The sequence below is a fragment of the Pimephales promelas genome, chromosome 12, assembly GCF_988280905.1.
Source record: "Pimephales promelas chromosome 12, fPimPro1.hap1.1, whole genome shotgun sequence".
NCBI lineage: Eukaryota > Metazoa > Chordata > Actinopteri > Cypriniformes > Leuciscidae > Pimephales > Pimephales promelas.
This window is the reverse complement of record NC_142780.1, coordinates 3,267,917-3,290,589: the sequence shown is the minus strand read 5'-3', so window position 1 is coordinate 3,290,589 and position 22,673 is coordinate 3,267,917. Positions and strand designations below refer to the sequence as shown.

General features: G+C 37.3%; 1 protein-coding gene across 1 annotated transcript in view; it reads left to right on the top strand.

Annotated features, from left to right (window-relative positions):
* Nucleotides 1–2,134: 2,134 nt before the first annotated feature.
* The window catches only part of limd1a (LIM domains containing 1a), a 41,912-nt gene continuing 21,373 nt past the window's right edge, over nt 2,135–22,673 (top strand). Inside the window, exons 1-2 of the mRNA XM_089118227.1 lie at nt 2,135–3,736; nt 14,688–14,789. Of these exons, the coding sequence (XP_088974353.1) occupies nt 2,677–3,736; nt 14,688–14,789 (1,162 nt within the window). The 5' untranslated portion in view covers nt 2,135–2,676. The remainder of the gene's footprint in view (nt 3,737–14,687; nt 14,790–22,673) is intronic.

The window sequence follows — 22,673 nt, the reverse complement described above, 5'->3', positions numbered from 1 at the left end:
CAGTTGCGTTTAAAACAGTGTAGCTTTTTTCAGAAGTGAACTACTTTTTCCAGCAAGTGGCGCAAAAAAAAAGAAGCTACATTCCACTTTGAAGCGTTGTTGCCAAATTAGATCGCTAAAATTGTGCATTATTGCATTTTTTTTGTTTCAGCACGCATCTTGCTGTTTCTAAAGTGTGGCTTGACTGTATCTTAACAAATTTAATTTATGAGTAAATCCCTTCCCCAACAGACTTTTAAAGTGTCAGTGTATGTTGTGGGACGTGTGAGTGTGCTAATAGGGGAAAGCGTTTCTGTCGCTCTTCGCACTGCAGATAATGTTGCTTCAGGAATGTTTGGCTTGTGGAGCTGATCACATGAGTGCCGTTATCTATCACTTCACTTTCCTCTTCACACCATCATAGTTTGTTCTGGAGCTTTGGCTACTTTGTCTTCAGATGAGGTCATGATGATGTGTCCTCCAAGTGAACTACCATACACATGTGAATTGTGTGTATTTGTTAACATTATGAGGCATGATGTGAATCTTATGTTGTGAACGAGAAAAAAAACAACAGCAATGTTAAAAGTATAGTCCAACTTTTGAATAAATCATTTAAAAAAATGTAGCTGTTATATTAAATAATTGGTAGATTAACTTAGTGGATGAGTAAAGTGCAAAGATAAAATGTCTAGAAGAGCTATTGATTGAAAGCTATAAGAGGAAAGATTGTCAGTGAGTAACTTAACTTTGATCAAACGACTTGGACTATACAGCATGTGGTACTTTACAGTGCTTTTTAAATTTGTTTTTGGAGGTCCATAACATGATTTGTGGTCTTTGGAAGAAAGCAAGCCATTCAGGTTGGGAACGAGGTGGGTCAATAAATTATGACAAAACGTTCTTTTTGGAACTAAATGCAATGCAAAACATTCATTTATTCATTCACAGGGCCAGACATTAATACTTGTCCGTGACAAGTGGATTTGAAGGTGCAAATGAAAGAGAATTTTAGTAATGACTGAAGTATCCTGATTAAAATATAATAAAAGGGAATCACCTAAACGTGCGAATGAATCTTATTTTAATTAAATTTAGTGTAAGTGGCTATTGAGAGAAGATAGTAATGTAGTAATGTTGCACTGTTGTTATGGGAGCGTGCTCAAAATGGAGGTTTTATTTAGGCCGCTATACAGTTAAGCAACAACATGCGTTTTGAACGAATCGGTTGAGTCAAAGATTCAATGACCCATTCATAACCATGTATTTATCATGTCTGTTCATAACTGCCGTTTGAGCGAATCGTTTGAATGAATGACTCAATGACTCATTCATAAACGCAGTCATGACGCCACCCCATTCACTTTCATGTTTAATCGTTCATTCTTTCCAACATTTCTCATTTGTAGCCTACAAAAAAAAAAATAGCCTAAAATAAAACAATCTCATAACATTGTTTACCGCTGTTGTAGTTTTTCAGTGTAGGCTATTTAATTTGATTGGTACAGCCCTATCTTAATTATTTCTAATTGAATGTATTGACACTTTATAAACAAAATGCTCTTGGGGTAAATATATAGCCTTGTAAAAATTAATATAATGGTTTTTCAATATTGCAAAGCAGACAATGATGAGAATAGACTGATTTAAATAAATTCTATTTAATTAATACACACAAAAACGATTTTTCCCGGACAAGCAAATTTTTTACACAGAAAAGTGAATGACCAATTTACTTGTTCGAACCCAACGGTTTACAATTGACCGTTGAAAACAACCCGGCATTTTTGTCGAGTGGACACGGGAGTTTTGTTGTTGTTTGTCCTCATTTGGTAACGTCTCAAAATCAACGTTAGATGTCAAATTCTCTATAATGAAGTGCTGGATTATTTCCATGTGTTTTGTGGTGAGCAAATTCTCTTCAATTTAGCCTACTCTAATCACGTGAAATTACAACGCAACCGCACGATAGTTACACGTCTCTTTCAAGTACACGCTTTCTAAACAGCGAAAAGCGTTTTCCAAACCCCAAAGACTGATAATGAATATTTATCAAAGAGAGTCAACTCTCCGCTTCAGTGTGTTTGTTTTCCTCTCCGCGCTCTCGTGAACTGCACAGCTGGTGTCGCGCTTCTTCATTCACGCGCGCACACACTGGGCGCGAGCAAAGAGCAGCGCCACGGAGGCGGGAGTCGCTCAATCTCTCTCTCATTGAGGAGAACAGTTCCCAAAAGGAGCAGTTTTATCCAGCTCTCGTCCAGATTTAAGATTTTCGGTCGGGTTTCGGTAGACTTAAACTGAGTGCTGCCTCCGATACTTAGCGCAGTTTTGCTCTTCTCCGTTTCTATACACTCAGTTGTTTTTAGTTCTTTAGATTTTCTGCTTTTGTCGCTGTTTTTTTTTTATTCAGAGGCTGATAGATTGACTTTTGAAATAGCTTTCCCCTCGCGATTGTTCGCTTAACGGAGTATTTGTTTTCGCGGCGGTTATTTTAATCTGTGGTTATTTGATTGGATTTAATCTGTGTGTAAACAAACTCTTCACGTGTTTTTATGCAGTTTGAGTGATTCTTTTTACAGGTAAAACGTTGAACAGCTGTTCCCCATCAGTTTTCCATCTTCAATGGTTTAAATAACTCCTCAGCGGACAGAAGTCGTTTTTAAAACTTACTTTCTGAGTGTGTTTGCCGTTTCAAACATGGATAAATATGACGATTTGGGACTTGAGGCGAGTAAATTCATCGAGGACTTGAATATGTACGAAGCATCGAAGGACGGCTTATTTCGCGTGAAGAGAGATGCAGGAAACAACCCGGATTTTGAAGAAACCAGGAAAGTTTTTGCCTCAAAAATGAGCAGAATACACATGCAAAAGCAGCAAGAGGAGATCTCAAGAAGCGAAAGCTTGCCAGCAGCAAGGATCAATGGAAGTCATCTGAAAGTATCAGATAACACATTTTACACCAAAGACAGGCCACCCATCAATAGTTATAGACAAGCTGGTGAAGCAGCAGCCAAACCACCCATCATCTCTGGACCAATGGTTGGCACTGCCAATGTGACTCCATACATATCTTATGAAGGACAAAAACATCATTCAGCCGGCTTACATGATGGATCCAGTATCAGGGGTTACGACAGCAAGGAGACTGGAAATGCAAACCCGATACCAGTGCCAACCCGGGCATCACCATCAACCAGTCCTCCTGGCACATGGGCGTCAAAAAGCGGTCACCCGTCTCAGATGCCATTATCTCATTTCTCCAACACTTCTAGCTCTCATGAAACTGGTCCGAACCATTCTCCAGTGTCCCAAGGCTTTCCTCAAACCTTTGCCACATCAGGGAAATCGCCCACAGGAACATACATGGATTCATATCATCAAGTTAGCGCCAGTCAACCCATAACTCCCCAGTGGTCATCCAGTGGACCAACATGCCTAAACGGGGCAGGTCATAACATCAGCACCCCCTCGCTTACCCAAGTGACCCCACTTCCAATGTCCCATGGAGGGAAGCAATGTGAGCCACTCCAACCCCAAAACACTGCGCCCAGTATCCCAACAATCCCTGCTCCCACATCAGGAGTGGAGTCTCCCAACGATGAGTCCTCCAGCCCCTCCCGAACACTCAAACTCCCGTGCCAGCCCCTCCACGTACAGCCGGATCAGGGTCCGTCTGTGGCTGAAATAAAGTTAGAAGCTTTAACTGAGCGCCTGGAAAAGGAGATGGACGTCCAGCCAAAGGCTGAGTACTTTGGTAAGCACAACGTGATCACTGCCAGTGTGTTCTTCTATTTATCTTCCTCACATCTGCAATTGTATTTAGCAGCTTGTTGATTGAAAAACCCTCTGCCTGTTTCCACTTGACCTTCCCTCCATATGTGTGTGTGTGTGGTGGTTGCCACAATGTGCACCATACAGTCAGTCGATTGTGTGTGAGTGTGTGAAAGAGCCATGTAGATCCCTGCCTTTCCAGGCTTTTTCCTTTCCAGAAGCTATTCCTGGGACTTGCTTTCTTTCTCATCTGGTGTTCATTTATTTTATTTCATCAGTTTAATCACCAACGGCAGACTTTGCTGTTTCTTTTTGATTGAGTTAGGCTCTGATCTATAGGAGTATGAAGCCACCCTAAACTAACATTGCCACTCCTGTTCGCCCCATGGGCCTGAAAAACAAATCTATATTCATTCACGTTTGCCTCTGCAAAAGACCTACCAAATATCTCTTGCAGGATGTATCACAAAACCAAACACATAAGGTATTTTATTATCTTTTATGCTCAATGTTAGCATTAGTTTACATTTACTTTAGTTACGAGTTATTGACTTAAGAGTAAAATGATTGTTGGTGTAAGTTCAGGAGCTCAGGAAATATGGGATATCTAAAGGGGTGAAAATTCAGTTGTTTATTCAATCTCATATCTTTCCGAAATACATTTAATTTGTGTTCAGGTCTCCTTTTACTGTGATGCAAAATTCACTAAGAGTACATTTCACTCTATGGACCTCATTCATGCAACTTATAGACTAAATAAATACAGAATGCATGTCACCCGTATGTTTCTGAAGAGCTTTTTTGAAGCCCAAAGTAGGCGGAGCCGGCCGTCGCCATCTTGGCAGCGCGTCACTCCCAGATAACCGGAAATAGGCAGAGGCGGATTAGCTGAGGTGACGTGACGCTAACAGACAGCAGATAAACGGCTAGTGACATCAGTGGCAATCCACCTGTCACTCAAGTAGCCACGCCCTTAATTATGCACAACTTTAAGGCTTAATATAATTTAAACGGATGGGTTATAAAATAATTCACTGCCCTCACAGTCGTCATGAAGGGCAAAATTAGCATTATAGACCAAAACCACTTTTTGTACCAGGCTGTAAACATTTTCTTTTCTGCTGTAAAGGTTACTTTAACATGGGGGTTATGAGATTGACTCTCTTTTAGAGCCTGTCTCTAGTGGCCAGGGGATGAAGTGCAGTCACTTCCGTGTGGGATTCACTAGATGAAGTCCATCAACTTTCCAAATGGGTCGAGATTTCATTCAGCAACATTAGGCGGTTTTTATTTATACGATATGCTGTTTAATGTTGGTGACTGCATCATGGTGCACGATATATCGGCCACCATATCGGTATCGGCCGATATTTACTCATTTTTATGTTATCGTTATCGGCCCGATAATAAAATTTTGCTGATATATTAAAGCTGATAAATAATGAATTATTTCCTTCAACACTAGACACCTGAGACACTTAAAATGCACACTGTTCAATATGATTGATCTTAATTGCTTGAAATATGATTGGAATCAAAAAGGAAAATATAGTTAAGTGCAAAATGAGCTGTCATATCGGCTACATGAAATTATAATGAGAACATTATAATTGTGTTAGGGGACAGATTTTAATTGTGAGACTTTTGTTTTTGCAATCAGGCTTTCAAAAATTATATAAAAATTGGATTTAGATTTATCGGCCGATATATCGGTTATCGGCTTTCAAATATAAAGAATTATCGGTTATCGAATACCCTACATCATTTTACTTAGGCATCTGTTTAGTGTTTACATATGATATTATCGTCATAGACAGTAAAAGAAATTGGATAAAGTTGAAGCCCATTAGAAGCACTCACTTCCTGATAGCCGAGTGACTGCGCCGACTCAAACTAAGCTTGACGATGTAGATGTGACGTGAGCAACCGTTCTGACCTTCTAGTTGCTGTGCCGAGACAAATCTGAATTGAAATCTTAAACAAATCTGTTGTTGAAATATTTTGTCCCGTTGCTTTTATGGACTCTTTATCTACGGGCTTCTCTCTTGACTTTATGCCTCCATGTCCCCCTGATTGCCTCATAGACAGCAAAAGATTGCCTATGAACTTCTCCTCCTGTCTATACGGTAATGTCTCTATTGTGCGACAGAAAGTCCTGTGGTTATGATGCAATCGTAGCCTATTTTTACAAAAATAGCTTCTACGAATGTAAGATACAAAGTAATGGAGCATTTTATTGTCGTGTTTCTTTAGATATAAATAATGGACAAATGGAGTCTTTGGGTGCCTCAGATGTGGAGTTATTCGCTACAATGGCGGCTCCCAAGTGAAGCTTCAGTTTCCGGCTGGTGGATTACCCCTTCACTCTCAGAAAAAAAGGTACAAATGCTGTCACTGGGGCTGTACCTTTTCAAAAGGTACACTTTTGTACCCAAAGGCTGCATATTGGTACCTTAGTGGTACATATTAGCACCTAAAATGGACATATTAGCTCATGTAATTGACATATTAGCACCTAAAATGTACATATTAGCACTTAAAATGTACATATTAGCTCCTAAAATGTACATATTAGCACTTAAAATGTACATATTAGTACCTAAAATGTACATATTACCACCTAAAATGGACATATTAGCTCATGAAATTGACATTAGCTCCTGAAATGGACATATTAGCACCCAAAATGTACATATTAACACCTAAAATGTACATATTAGCTCATGAAATGGACAAAAGTTTACCTTTTGAAAAGGTACAGCCCCAGTGACAGCTTTTGTACCTTTTTTTTTTCTGAGTGTTGGATATCGCTTGTTTCCGCTTCTTATTCCCCTGTGTTTTGATCAGGAGATTCAGTAATCTTTCAGAAGATGTGTAACAGCGCCCCCTACCGTATAACAGTGAAAACACGTAAATGAATTATTAATATGGTACATAGTTTCATCAGAATTCAGTGTCGTCAGTTTTCCTAAAAGAGTTTAAAAAAAGTTTTCATATGTAAAGTTTTTTTTAATTTTTTTTTTAATTTTTATTAAATGTACCGCTTACGCACGTGAACTTCCTACCAACTAACATTTTAAATACGAACACTGATGAATCCGCAAATTTACGTCAAAACGGTTTTACAAATGATTTACACAAAAATTCGTTCTGCTCGTGTTTCATGAATGAGGCCCAATGTCTTTATGGCTTTAGGTCATGGTTAATTTTCATGTTCACATAGCCTCATTTTCATCTGCATCCTGAGTGAGGGCCATAAAAACGAACACGTTGGCGCCTAGGCAGACTTCTAAAATACGTAAAGAAATCACGGGTGGTCTTTGAGTGCGACTCACCACATGACACAGGAGGACACTCTCATTTGGACTGTATTAATGAGCATATGTTCCTATACTAGTACAGTATTTTAGCTTAACTGGCTAACTGGTGGCAAATGTTGACATCTGATGTGCGTCTCTTCCAGTTTCACTGTTCTTGACAGTAGTTTCTGATGGTGCATTAAGCAGTTTTAACTTGTCTTGATATTCTTTGCTCACATGTCTTACATAGTAGATTGAAAAACATAAATATTAATCAGTTTTACTGTCATATAGTGCATTAATGTATCAGTGTAGAATAGTTCTCCGATGAAAAACGTGATCCCAAGCTGCACTCGTAAATGTCTTTGCTAATAGGAATTTCATGCTGGAAAAGCACAAAGCCCTCATAATGTGGGAAGTATCTTTAGTATCTGTTACTGTGATTGCAGAAAAGATACCGATACGCAATATAGTCACAAACGTGATCATTCTTGTGCTTAAGCCTATGTGGACACATAAAACATTTCCTTTAAAGAGATAGTTCACTTTGAAATTAATTTTTTGTATGTTTTATCTTACCTCAAGGGCATCCAAGATGTAGGTGTCTTTGTTTCTGCAGTATTTTCAATTTTGATATTTTTAGGTCAAAGCGTTCTTGTCTGTCAGTCATATAATGGAGGTCTATGGTCACCACCTCAAAGAGCATGCACAGAGAAGTCCAAATTAAACATGATTTAATGACTCGTAAATGTAAGTACACACTGATGATCTAAGACACGAAACGAGCGGTTTGTGTGAGAAAACGAACAGTATTTATATTGTTTTTTACCTCTTGTAACCACAAAGCGCCCACGCCCTCAGATCACTTGGACGTGGCTGTGGTTACAAGAGGTAAAAACTATTTAAATACTGTTCGTTTTCTCACACAAACCGCTCGTTTCGTGTCTTAGGTCATCAATGTGTGCAATGTGTACATTTCCAAGTCATTAAATCATGTTTAATTTGGACTTCTCTGTGCTGCTCTTTGAGGTGGTGACCATAGACCTCCATTATATGACTGACAGACAAGAACGGTTTGACCTAAAAATATTAAAATTGAAAATACTGTGGAAACAAAGACATCTACATCTTGGATGCCCTTGAGGTAAGATAAAACATACCAAAAATTAATTTCAAAGTGAACTATCCCTTTAAGCATGTGTCTGGACATTCGCTGTTAATGCGTGGTGTATAATGTGATCACTGGGAAATAGCTGGTTTAAATTTAACCATTAAACACATGCTGTGCCGCTCACATCCCCGACCTTTGTACTTTACTCTGACTCGAAACTGTCTCTCGCTCTGATTCACTCCAGGAAATAGATTGTGTCACAAATAATGCATTTGGCCTTGCATGAACTGAACAAATCAAGGATTTTATGTAAACTGAGGAGTGGGTGATTAAAGTGCATTGCTTTTATTGTGTCAACCCCACACACGTTTTCTTTTTAAGAACTCTGAAACCTTGAAAATGTCAAATATCATTCAAGCCATAACAAGTGTTATTCAGGCAATGGTTTTTAAAACTATATATTTATATTTTCTGGAGAAAAAGAAAATGGTGTGACCTAAGTATCACCAATGAACCCTTTGAACAGATTTAATTAAGTTTTATTTATCAAGGCAAGTCACTTTAGGACAAGTTCTTATTTTTTATTTTTATTTTCAACAACAGCTTAAAAGACATACAAACATGTACGTATTAAAATACACACACATATACATTTATTTATACACATATCCATCACATATACATTTACAAGCTGTGATAAAAATACTCCCAGATTGTGATGATGTGCCACAGACACAAATATCTTTATAAAAATACTGTTTTTAATTATGTATCCTACATTAATGAGACTAAACTTTTCCTTTGTGTTTCTAATACAACAAGTGACGGACTGTAAATTTGACATCTTTCTCTTTTTGATGATATTTTTCTTCTCTCGATTAGGCCTGTTTTTTCCCTCTTTTGGAAAGTCATAGAAATGCTATCGTGGATTTTATCTTTTGCAAATGGGAATGCAAAAATCATAATTGTTGGAGTTTCCATTCACCACTATATACATTTTCCCCACTTGACAACTTGTTTTTGAGCTTCTGAGAAGCCCAGAATTGTGAAAAGGATCCATTTTTGGATTAAGGCCTGCATTAACAAACCATTAAATAATAAATAGTAGGGGAATGCATCGAATACAGATCCTGACGATGCATACGTATCGATCTTATTGTGAATTCTTTATTTCGCTCAATAATTGATTTGAATTACACTGATTCTTGAAACTTTGGCAAAAACATGTCCCACTAAAAAAAGTGCTAATTCTGTTAGAAATTAATAACATTTTCATTAATGAAAATATGAAAATAAGTTTATAATCAGGGGGTCCTTTGCACATATGTAAGGTTCTTTTATAGGTTTATTTTTCATTTTTATTATTTTAATGATTATATGCTGGCCCATTGCCTACAAAATCAGCTGTCCTCGGATAGGAGATAATCATTTCAACTTGATTAAAAAAACAAAAAGGAATCATTGAATTGAATAACATATTTACCACACAAAAGAGTACATTGTAATATGTATTAAAAACTACAAACAGTGAGTTTTGAACAATATTTACTATTATTTTGTGGTTGTTCAAAATGTGTCCCACATATTCGTCACCACCATCAGATATTTATAAAAAGCAATAAAATCAGGCAACTACAAGGTCAACTAGATTCCTTCATACCCCATTTTCAAAGATTCAGCTTTACAGCATGCTTCAAGATCAGTCAAGCTCCCGTAATTTTGCTATTTTCTCTTAAACTTGTTCATATATTTGGGCACTGCTACTGTCACAACCATAACATGTCAACACCGTCTCTTTTGTATAGAAAATATTAGATTAGATTATGACATAATTGTATACTTTTTAAAAAGAGGTCTGAAGTAGCTAGCAACAGAGGGGAAACAAGATGGCTATAATGTGAACAACTCATGCATATCATGTGAAAGAGTAGGTTTTGTCACCACCGTCAGACGTCACCACCGTCAGGTTTTCTATCTATTATTTAGTGATTCTTGGGAATTTGGATAAAACAGGTTTTGAACAACCACAAAATAATAGTAAATATAACAGGCCATTGGACAGTGTATTGGTGACCGAGTTATTCTGTTTACATCCAAAAGGCGCTGGAGGGTGTTTCTGCTTCCACCTGTGTCCTGTGTCCTGGATGCTGAGCTGGTGTTTATAGTCTCAATCTGACAGCTGCTACACCGCAGGGATCTGTCAGGAATGTCTGGAGTCTACAGTGTAGCTAAACCAGGACAAAGAGATGTTAATGAATGACAAGACCTTAGTGAAGTTTCGCCTCTGTTGACACACGAATGGTTGGCGTCCCCCTTGTCTGGAGTGGGTTACGCTTGGCCTCTCCCAACTGCTCCGTTTAGTTTGGGAAGAGACACACACACACACTAGCAGCAGACACACATTCATGCTTTGTGCACTGTGCTCTTTTGATGAAGGATTCCTTAATCTTCCTGTCGACTAGATGGCTTTATCTTAATTGTTGTCTAGGATTCTTGGCTTCCTGTCCCATAGCTCTTGAGTTCATGTCCTGCTCTCCTGAATGACGGGCTGATTGGTCCAGAATTGCTTTTTGGCAAACCTCTCAATGCTGGAAAATGTGCCTGCGATCATTTTTAAGCCCTATTCATGCGGTAATTGTTTCTTATGGGGATGTAAGATAACTTCAACATTTACCGTAGATCTGCACATTCAAACGTTAAAAGATCGCAAACACCCACCGGATCTCATTCCTAAATGACAATGATTCAACTATGTCTAAACCTTTATAAAAGCATTAATTCAGATCTGTGTTGGCGCTGATCCATAGGGAGCAGTTATCATGTTTAGGTATGAAACTGCTTCACAAACATTTTTTTCAACCACACAGTATCATTATTTCTGAGTTTTACAAATATTAATATTATTACAGAAGTGCTGGGATAAAAGTTTTAAGTTTAGATATAAACACTGATGATGTCTATGGAAGAAATCCCTTTTTGAAAGTAAATTGGTGCTTCAAATAACGATCGTATCGCGAAGTATTTATGAGTGAATCTTTGAATCATTAATTCAAGGTTCGTTTAAAAATGCTGATTCATCCAGTAGTGAAACAAGTGAAGTATTTATGAGTAAGTCAGTGAATCATTCACTCAAGATTTGTTTAAAAGTGCTGATGCATCCAGTAATGAAACAAGTGAAGTATTTATGAGTGAGTCATTGAATCATTCATTCAATATTTGTTTAAAAATGCTGATTCATGCAGTAATGAAACAAGTGAAGTATTTATGAGTAAGTCAGTGAATCATTCATTCAAGATTAGTTTAAAAGTACTGATTCATGCAGTAATGAAACAAGTGAAGTATTTATGAGTAAGTCAGTGAATCATTCATTCAAGATTAGTTTAAAAGTACTGATTCATGCAGTAATGAAACAAGTGAAGTATTTATGAGTAAGTCAGTGAATCATTCACTCAAGATTCGTTTAAAAATGCTGATTCATCCAGTAATGAAACAAGTGAAGTATTTATGAGTAAGTCAGTGTATCACTCACTCAAGATTCGTTTAAAAATGCTGATTCATCCAGTAATGAAACAAGTGAAGTATTTATGAGTGAGTCAGTGAATCATTCGTTCAAGATTTCTTTAAAAGTGCTGATTCATCCAGTAATGAAACAAGTGAAGTATTTATGAGTAAGTCAGTGAATCATTCACTCAAGATGTGAATGATTCACTGACTAGACATAGTTAGACATAGTTGAATCAAGATGAGTGAATGATTCACTGAGTAAATCAGTGAGTCATTCACTCAAGTATTTATGAGTGAGTCATTGAATCATTCATTCAAGATTCGTTTAAAAATGCTGATTCATCCAGTAATGAAACTAGTGAAGTATTTATGAGTAAGTCAGTGAATCATTCACTTAAGATTCATTTTAAAATGCTGATTCTTCCAGTAAAACAAGTATTTATATAACAGATATTTTGTTTACAGCTGAGCTGACAATCATGTGATGACCGCATGAGCCAGTTCAGTTTATTATGTGTTTATCAGTGTGTGTCAGTTCCTTCGGTTTATTATTTATCCTCGTGATGTGTGTGTTACTATACGGGACAACTGTGCAAAAACTCTGTTTTACCGGCTTGCCAAAGCTTATTTTTATTTGCATGTGGCACGTGTAAATTTAGGAGCCTGGCTGTACACACAGTAATGTATTAATAAGCACATGTGGGCTGGTGAATAACAAAAACAGATTTAGTGTTTAATTGTAGATGTTGTGCTGTAAACCAATGCCACTGCTGCTCACGAGCATCTGTTGGCCAGTATATTACCGTGAATGCCGTTGAATATGATTTACTTCAGGACATAGTGCCAATTGTAATCCGAAATGCAAGTGGATTATTTAATTTGAAAATCTTGCTCACATTGACTTGATCTACTCAATTGTCATTTAGTTTCATATTGCATAAACAACGTGACATATAGGAAAGAATTAACGAATTGCCACACTTTGGATGAACAATAGGATTACACACAAATCCGCATATTACGTTCGTCGGCTAATTGTAACAGACTCGCTTTAAATGGATTACTTCATTTGCTTCTTTCAATGAAAGGCCTGTTTGTAAAGCCGATGTGGCTGTGGTTGTGTGTGTGTGCAGAGCGTCTGACTGAGCTTGTTGCGTTCGGACCGGGTTTCGCTGAGTGGGCAGGTCTTGTTAGCATGTGTTTGCTGAACACCAGATGAAACACAGGCTCTTTTGTGTGTTTCGCTCCAGCGCTGGCCCTCCCGAGCTCTTAGAGGAGACCTCTGTCTGTGTAACGCTGTTATCTCAGCTCATGCTTGCTCAAATGCTCTCCCAGCTCATGCCACGTAGACCAGCCTGAACACACACACACACACACGGACAAAGACCCGCTTGTGTTCTCGGCTCACCTTCCCGACGGCCAGTCTTGTGATTTCACTTGAGCTGAACTGCTATCTTAAGCACATCTTAATGTAATGTTCTCTGAAGGTCATAAGGGTCTGGTTGTTTACTAATTAGCTCCCACTTTACCATCTGATGTGTGTGTGTGTGTGTGTATAATGTGAACATAATGTGAGGTATACTGTTACACAGTTCATGTTTGGCATTTCTTTTTAGTGCATTAAGTTTAATATTCAACAATATTATTGATCTGCATTGACAGCATTATATGAGGACTGAACTGAGCTGGACGATGACATCATGGTTTTCTCCAGATCAAATTAATAACTTTTTTACAATGAAACATCACTGAACTTACTTAAAGGAGTAGTTCACTTTAAAAAAAAACTTTTGCTGATAATTTCCTCGCCCCCATGTCATCCAAGATGTCCATGTCATTCTTTCCTCAGTCGAAAAGAAATTAAGGTTTTTGATGAAAATCTCCATATAATGGACTTCATTGGGAACCAAACGGTTCAAGGTCCAAATGAGAGTTTCAGTGCAAACTGTTCAAAGGGCTTTAAACGATTCCAGACGATGAATAAGGGTCTTATCAAGCGAAACGATCGCTCATTTCAAAAATAAATACAAAATTTTAAGTTTTATAAGCTCAAATGCTCGCCTTGCTCTGTTCTGTGATGCGCGTTCGTGACTCTCCTGTTCGAACTCGTTCATCAAAATGAACAAATCTTTTCACGAGTCAATTCGTTCATTTCGTTTGTTGAATGAACCAAATGACACGAAAAAAGATCTGTTCATTTTGATAAACAGGAGAGTCACGAACGCGCATCACAGAACAGAGCAAGGTGACCATTTGTGCTTATAAAACTTAAACTTTGTTATTTATTTTTGAAATAAGTGATCGTTTCCCTTGATAAGACCCTTATTCATCGTCTGGAATCGTTTAAAGCCCTTTGAACAGTTTGCACTGAAACTGTCTTTTGGACCTTGAACCGTTTGGTTCCCATTGAAGTCCATTATATGGAGAAAAATCCTGGAATGTTTTCATCAAAAACCTTAATTTCTTTTCGACTGAAGAAAGAAAGACGTGGACATCTTGGATGACATGGGGGCGAGGAAATTATCAGCAAAAGTTTTTTTTTTAAACTGAACTACTCCTTTAAGCTGGACTGTAACACTAAACAAACTTTGCATTACTCTCCTGTTATCTCTGTAAAGCTGCTTTGAAAACCCTGTATTGTAAAAAGCGCTTTATAAATAAAGGAGACTTGACTTGACAGTGCATAATGATGCACTATTACTACTAATCTTCAGTGCACAATTAGTTTCTATCATGCTTTAAAAGGGGGTCTGTGGCCGGAAACAGGACTTAACAACAGGAAACTCCCTGATCCCACAATATGGCTGTTTGGCATTAGCGTTGTATAGTAATGAAGAAAAAAAACACATACATACAAATGTAAAAATGAACCTAGTTGCAAATGCCAGTTACTGTCCTGTCAAACAGTTTGCTAGTGAAAAATAAATAAATGTAATTATTGCATCTAAACTGTAATGTCATACATTGATGACATGGAATATAGAGTGAAATTGAAAGTGTGTGTTCTTGGTCTTTCGCAGGCAGCTGTGTGAAGTGCAGCCAGGCTGTGTATGGAGCTGGTCAGGCGTGTCAGGCGATGGGAAGCCTGTATCACGACGGCTGCTTCACCTGTAGCGCATGCAGTGAGTATCACACACACACACACTCGTCATCCTCAGTGTATGTACAGTCAAACCAACATTATTCAGACATCTTCAATGTTTCTCACATTTACATTTATGTATTTGAACTCGCATGGCATTTAAGGTATACATTTATTCTTATCAGTTCTTGCTTTCCCTGGGAATCGAACCCATGACCTTGGGGTTACAAGCGCCAACGCTCTACTGTTTGAAGCATTGAATATCTGTCAGATGTTAAATTTAACTGCACAATTAGATAATATTTACCAGTTTAGCTCAACCAGTGACCAAGCAATGCTTCATGTTGTTCAGTGTGTGTGTAAAAATAGCATTAGCGATTACAGAAAACACACTTCAGCAGAACATCGTCAGCTCAAAGTGGAGGAATCATTTCTGGTCCCGTATTTGTTTAAATGTTACTGGTAGTCGCTGTATGAAGAATTATTGGGTATAATAATAGGCCACAGTTTACTTTATTTTGCTCTCCTCACTTACATAAATGAACTATAGTGTCCTGCACACACTAGTGAAATAATATCAAAAATGATATCTGGTGTCTGAATAATGTTTGGTTTGACTATATATGCTATATGACTGTACACTTGCATTGCCTTCATCTTTATCACTCATGATAAATCAGTGATGATTTACTCTCTGAATTTACTCTGATTTGTTAAAGTCTCCCTGTGGTGAAAATCCAGCTTTTTATATGTCTATGTGGTGTTTTTAATGTGCTTTAAGACAAAACATGTGTAAATTCATAAGTCTGAGCTGAGTGAGAGAGTGGAGGCGGGGCTCATTTGCATATTCATAGAATCACGAATACTAAATTAGGCGAGGGTGTCGAGTTACATTCAAGCTATTTTAAAGGTGGCATATGTAATAATTGAGGTAAAAATATCCAAAAAATGAGCTACACGCATCAAAAGAATGAGAAGAAATAAGTGCAATGATGTAATTAAAAAACTGACAAGTTATAGTGCTGCCGAGATATAAACCTAAATTAGCATGCTAAATGACTAGCCCCGGCCCGGTAGGTGTCGTAATACCAGTTCCGGCCATGGGAGGCGGTATGCGGACGGGCAACGTTAGCACCAGCCAAACTGCAGTACACGAGTGAGTCGCGCTCGCGCCGGCTTGTGTGTACTTGAACCTGATGTCAGTCGTGTGGAAATACAGCCCATTACTACATTTCAGTTCAGGGAAGAGTTCAAAAAATGATTGGTTGACATTATGAATGAGGAATACATTTTGGTAAGTTGTAGCATACTGTATCTTTCAACAGTGTTCGGGTTCTTTTTCCATTAGCTAGTAGAGATGATCGGTTCACGTGCGCTAGGGATCTGTGGTGTAACATGTACAAGCGCCAAAACGGTATTTATTGTTTGAATTGCATAATAAAATTGACAGAATCTGAGAACTTAATTAACCTGCTTGCTAAGTGTTAATTGCATGTGTCTCACGGTGAATTCGTGAGAGTTGGCAGCTTTGAATGGCGCTAGGTTGATCAACATCAGCGAATGCTGTCTGTCAAATTAATTCAAACTAACAATAAAAGTGTAATATGAACAAAACGAATACCGTAAACTTAAAATAATAGCCTGCAGGCTTTTATTTTCCCATATCGTCGAAATGCAACAGCTTGTTTTTGAGACAGGCGTCTATGAGTCGGTCTTCATCATTTAGTGTTGAGATGTTGTTCATTTAGTCTCTGATCTCTAAAAATCTCCAAATGCTCCACGTGAAACTGCGGTCTTCCCACCTTTTACTATCGTGTCAAATGATTTGAATAATATGCGGAGAAAGAGAGCAAAACAGCGCTCGTTTGTGTTGTTTGAAGACGTGAGTGCGTGCGGCAGCGGCACAACACATTTTCTGGAGGTATACTGCCCCCATCTGTTATGGAATATGGAATATTTTTTGATTTTTAGTTCCAGAAGGCACCTTTAAGGAAAAAACATTTAAATTTGTCATTATGGTGATAAAAGGTGCGTTTTAAGTGATACAATTATTGACTAGAGGGCGACTTTAAAGGAGTAGTTCAAAAAGTAGTTTTTAAAAAAAAAAAAACTTTTGCTGATAATTTACTCCCCCCATGTCATCCAAGATGTCCATGTCTTTCTTTCTTTAGTCGAAAAGTAATTAAGGTTTTTGATGAAAACATTCCAGGATTTTTTCCATATAATGGAGAACTCGTTCATCAAAATGTACGAATCTTTTTCCGAGTCAATTCGTTCGTTTCGTTCGTTGAATGATTTGATGAACGAGTTCGAACAGGAGAGTCACGAACGCGCATCACAGAACAGAGCAAGGCGAGCATTTGTGCTTCTAAAACTTAAACTTTGTTAATATTTTTTTAAATGAGCGATCTTTCCACTTGATAAGACCCTTATCCACAAGTTTCCTACGCCCCATGAGGCCTTGCGTCAAAAGTGGGCGCGACTTCCGGTTGGAAGTAAACAAAGCCTGATTTGACATGCTTGACACTCGTTCACTCAACAGTTGACAGTCATTCAAGTTATAGCGATCCAAACTAGCTAATGATGTGGGAACACAACCTCAACGAAATTCAAAAGGGTGAAATAACAGTACCTTTACCCTCCGCAGTAGTTGATTGGGAGTATTAATAATAATCAATATTCAATACTCATCAAGGCATGGTGACAGACAGTTGTGCGAGCTGACAAACAAAATAAAAAATACACACTTAGTCATTGTGCTTTGGTCGGAGTTTATTCAAAATTATAAATGAATGTGCTGCTTGAATACATTAACTGGCACATTTGGTATTCTGTCAACACAGGCTTTGATCCTGAGTTTAGGTGTAACATCAGTAGCGAACAGCCAATCACATGCTGATAGAGTTTATAGAACATTAAGAATTTAAACAAATGTATACAGGAAGATTCGTCGTCTTTTGGGAGGTGATGGAAACTACAGTCGTTGGCAGGATCAGAGACGGGCTCTGGCAGGATCACTCTGATTTCGTTTTCAGCTTATGTTCAAAACAATCACGTTTAAGCCACTGAATTAGTTTAGTCCGGTTATACATACAACCGCGAACAGCACATGTTGTCCCTGAGCTCCGTAACGACATCTCTCATAAAGATTTGCGTCTTTAAATAGTAAAATAATTCTCCGAAAAACAGCTAGCCTCTTCGCTAACTAACACACAAAATACCATTGGAATGCTACTTCCGCCGCGTCACCGGAAGTTTCACCCACTTTATTTTTTACAGGAGCGCCCCTCGGAAACTTGTGGATTCATCGTCTGGAAACGTTTAAAGCCCTTTGAACAGTTTGCAGTTTGTACTGAAATTCTCATTTGGACCTTGAACCGTTTGGTTCCCATTGAAGTCCATTATACGGAGAAAAATCATGGAATGTTTTCATCAAAAACCTTAATTTCTTTTCGACTGAAGAAAGAAAGACGTGGACATCTTGGATGACATGGGAGTGAGTAAATTATCAGCAAATGTTTTTTTTAAAAGTGAACTACTCCTTTAAATTTGATTCAAACAGTCTGTTAAAATGAATCATATAAAAACTTGGATATTTTCACACTCATGGTTTTGCCCTAATTTATTTGTCCATGTTTTTTGCTAGTGTGTAAATTTTGAATGAGTTCAGGTTGACTGGGACCGGTGTTGCCATTGAGATGACTGGAAAAAAGTGTCCCAATCAACCTGACGTTACCCGTATATATGTGTGTGTTGGAGTGGATGTCATATTTAGTCATATTTAAGGTCTGCCAGTCCTTGATGTCAGGCTTCATCTCAGTTTGTCTGTGCTGTGTGAGAGATTGGGGTTTCAGCTTGTGGTTCAGGCATATATACACTGCCGATCAATGATAAAGTTTGTGCTTACCAAGGCTGCATTTATTTGATAGAAAATACAATACAAAGAAAACTGTATTATTAATATTAAAATAACTGTTTACTATTTGAATATATCTTAAAATGTCATTTATTCCTGTGATCAAAGCAGAGATTTGTTGATTTGATGCTCAAGAAACATTTCTGATTATTAGCAATGTTGAAAACCGTTTCAGATTCTTTGGTGAATAGAAAGATCAGAAGAACATTATTAACTGTATCTGAAATAGAAAGCTCATTAAACACTACCATTGAAAACTTTGGGGTCTAAAAGAAATGAACAAAATGAATACTTTTATTCAGCAGGGATGCATTCAATTGATCAAAAGTGACAGTAAAGACATTTATAATGTTACAAAAGATTAATGCTGTTCTTTAAAATTCAGTTTTACCATCACAGGAATAAATTACCTTGTAGCCCTCAAACCATATTCACTGTATAGCCCTTAATCCTGTAATTGTGGACAAATGTGGGCACAGAGGACTCAGGTGTGATCCTAATTTTTATTTATTATAAATGTTATGTCACTGTCTTCGATAAAGTTTTGTCTATCCATTTATGGTGTTTTTTTTTTTTTAATTTTGGGGGTACTTTTGAATTTATTTACTTCAAAAAGCACCATATTTTATATGTAAATTATGCTTATTTTATGTTTTATTTTTTTTTTATTTTTTAAACTACATTAAAATATCATTTCAATAAGTTCTTAGAGGTAAAACCTAAAGATTAAGTGACTTTGCTGTCACCTGGTGTCTTATTGTGGCTTACTGTATTTTAGAGTGCTCTAAATTACAGTTTTTCCCATTCATTTCTATGGGTGGCCATTTTTGACCCAAATACAAGATTAAGGAGTTTTTTTAACCCATTTAACATTGTAGAATTGAGTAAAAAAAACGGTGTGTGTTCAGGAGGCAAACTTAGGAAACGTAGCCAAGTCTTGTACCGCTCAGATCAAGGGAAGTATTTTTTAAAAATAAATCAAAACTATTTTGCCCACATTTGTCCAGAATACGGTTTTAGGGTTAAAATGTTCAAATAAAAAATTCTAATAATATTTCATAATATATATATATATATATATATATATATATATATATGATGAGTTCAGATGCAAAAGCCTCTATGCCATTTTAAATTTTCTTCTAGAATGATCATTTTTATCAAGCTTGTATATTTAAGTTCAGTGATTTCACTTAAATGGCAATGATAATTACCTATTAATTGTTCATTTGTTCATTTATTTATATAGCACATTTAAACAGCCGCTCAGACAGACCAAAGTGCTTTACAGAACAAGAATTAAAAACAAACACACAAAAAAACAAAACAAAAAGAAATAAGCATATCCCACATAAAAGGCAGCAAAGCTACCAGTAGCCTTGTCAGAGACCCAGTTATAACATAATAAAATACTTAAAAGGAGATCAGTATGCTAAAGAGAAAAGGTAGGTTTTCACCAAAGATTTAAAAATAGACAGGTTTGGGGCCAATTTCACTTTTAATTGTTATTTAAGTGAAATTACTGAACTTAAATATACAAGTTTGATAAAAATCATCATTAAAGAAGAAAATTTCAAATGGCATTTAGAGGCTTTTGCATCTGAACTCTTCATATATATATATATATATATATAAATATATATGCAGCCTTGGTGAGCTTAAGAGCTTATTTCATCAACAGTACAATCATACCGATCCCAATGCTGACAGGAAACAGAGTTGAGTCTGGGTGAACTAAACTAAACAGAACTTGCGCTCGGTGATAAACCTTCATTCCATGCATTCGTCCAGTCTGGTTTCCTCACACTTTATTTAGCTCCGCTCGGCCCCGGGGAATGGGAGCTATTTGAAGGAAAATGAGCATTCCTGAGCTTCTCCTCCGCATGACTGCCTTCGGCCCACAGCGGCGCTCTCTTTTGTTCTCGGTGTGTGTCCAGATTCCCGTTCTGAGCGTAGTAAACACGTCCGCGTACACCTCCACCTGTTTACGCGGATTACGAGACTAAAGATAGGGAGCATTGGGGTGCATAGTTGCGCAGGCGAGAGGAATGCCGGCTCTGTTATGTCAGCTGGAGTCAGAGAGGGAACGAGAGAAACAGATGTTTCATCTCTCAGGTCAGAGCGCAGGACGTAAATGAAGACCCGAATGCTTGGCTCATGCATTGCTAGTTCATAATAGCACTCTGTGTGCATACCTCAGGAGCACTGAAATAGAAGTTAGCTTCTATGTGAAAACAAGATCGCTTGCTATAAACATTTCAACAAACTCGCTCGTTACTGAATAGGGCTGCCGATATGGTGATAAATCTTTTTTTTTTTTTTGTTAAATGGTGGCATACGGTATACTGTATATCAGCCCCGACATTTATACATATTTTGTGTGATTTTTGTGATCAAAATGACTGATTTTGTGGTGTTACGAAAATTTTGGATGCCACATTTAACGTATTATGTATAATAGGGCTGGGTATTGAGACAAATTTCACAATTCGATTCGATTTCGATTCACAAGCTTGTAATTCGATTCGATTTCGATTACTATTTGATTCGATTCAGTATCGATTATTTTGGATATCAGTTACAATAAATGGCCATTTTTCTCAAGGGAATCAAATCTCTTAAATGCTGTAAACTATGGGAGTCTAGTTGTAGCCTATAGGCTTCATTAGCCTAATATGAAGGTAATAATGAACTATACAAACACTTAAATTACACTTTTATTTATTTTTATAATAAGAAGATTATGTGAAATATAAACATTTAAATGGTGGCTGTCATAAAAACTTGCCAGATTTATTCAAATATGCATTAAATATTGAAGAACATTAAGATTATAATGCATATGTAATATGGTGTATATATTTAGCAAAATGCTCCTCTCTAGAGTTATTTTTTCTAGCTGACTAACGAGTTTATGTGGGTTTTCTGAGGTAAATATGACGATACATGACATTGATTACAAGCTGTTTAACTGACGTCTTTCCACGGTTGAAACGCTGATTGAGCGAATCAATGTGACATGATACGGATTTAGATAAGTTGTACTCTATCTTTAACACACTTTCAGATGCTCATTCATGTTTATTTCGCGCTGTTCTGGTATTATTAAGCCGGAAGAGAGATCAGCGCTGCTGCTTCTCCAGAGCGATCTCACGCCACAGCGCCAAAATGTTATTAATGTTTTTGAATTTCTAAATAAAATGGACGTAATTTGAAAATTGAGACTTTGTTTCATATCAATAGTAACAAAGGACAAAGATTATTGCGATTTTTTGGATGCGCGCAGCCGCGATACAATGTCCCATTCATTCAAATGAAACAGGATGACTAGAGATTTTGAGATTTAAGAATCGATACCGGTTCGTAAAAATGAGAAATCAATATTTATTACCCAGCCCTAATGTATAATGTTAGATGCACAACTATCATACATGAGACATCAGACAATAGAACAAACAAAATGCACAAATCTTGTTTATTTTGGTATCTTACTAAAAAGGCTTTAATAACACGATCACTTATTAAAGTAGGAAATGTGAGACAAATCATACAAGTAGCTAAACAATTAAAGATCAGGATTTATTGAGTCCACATGTCATGTAATCTAGAAACTGCGTCTAAACACAGCTCGAGATCAGTCTCAAACACACAACTCTGCGATGCGGTTTGCGAATGTTCGTTGGAACGATGGTTTCGGGAAACACCGACTTGCGACCTTTGTTGGTTAACGGTGCTTTCGGGAAACACACCCCTGAACGGACAAACTGTCTGCGAAGATCTTCATGCAGGACATTTGTGTTGGTGTGAACAGGCCTTTATCCCGCATCATTATATGGCTATTTATCCAATTAATCGATTTTCCAGGAAAATAAGTTGCAAATGGCTATAAACTGCATTGTTGTTATCCACAGTATAGTCAAGCCAAGTCACCTTCATTTATTCAGCGTTTTTAACAATATGGACTGTTACAGAGATAATAGGACATTAATGTAACAGAGATTTGGCTTT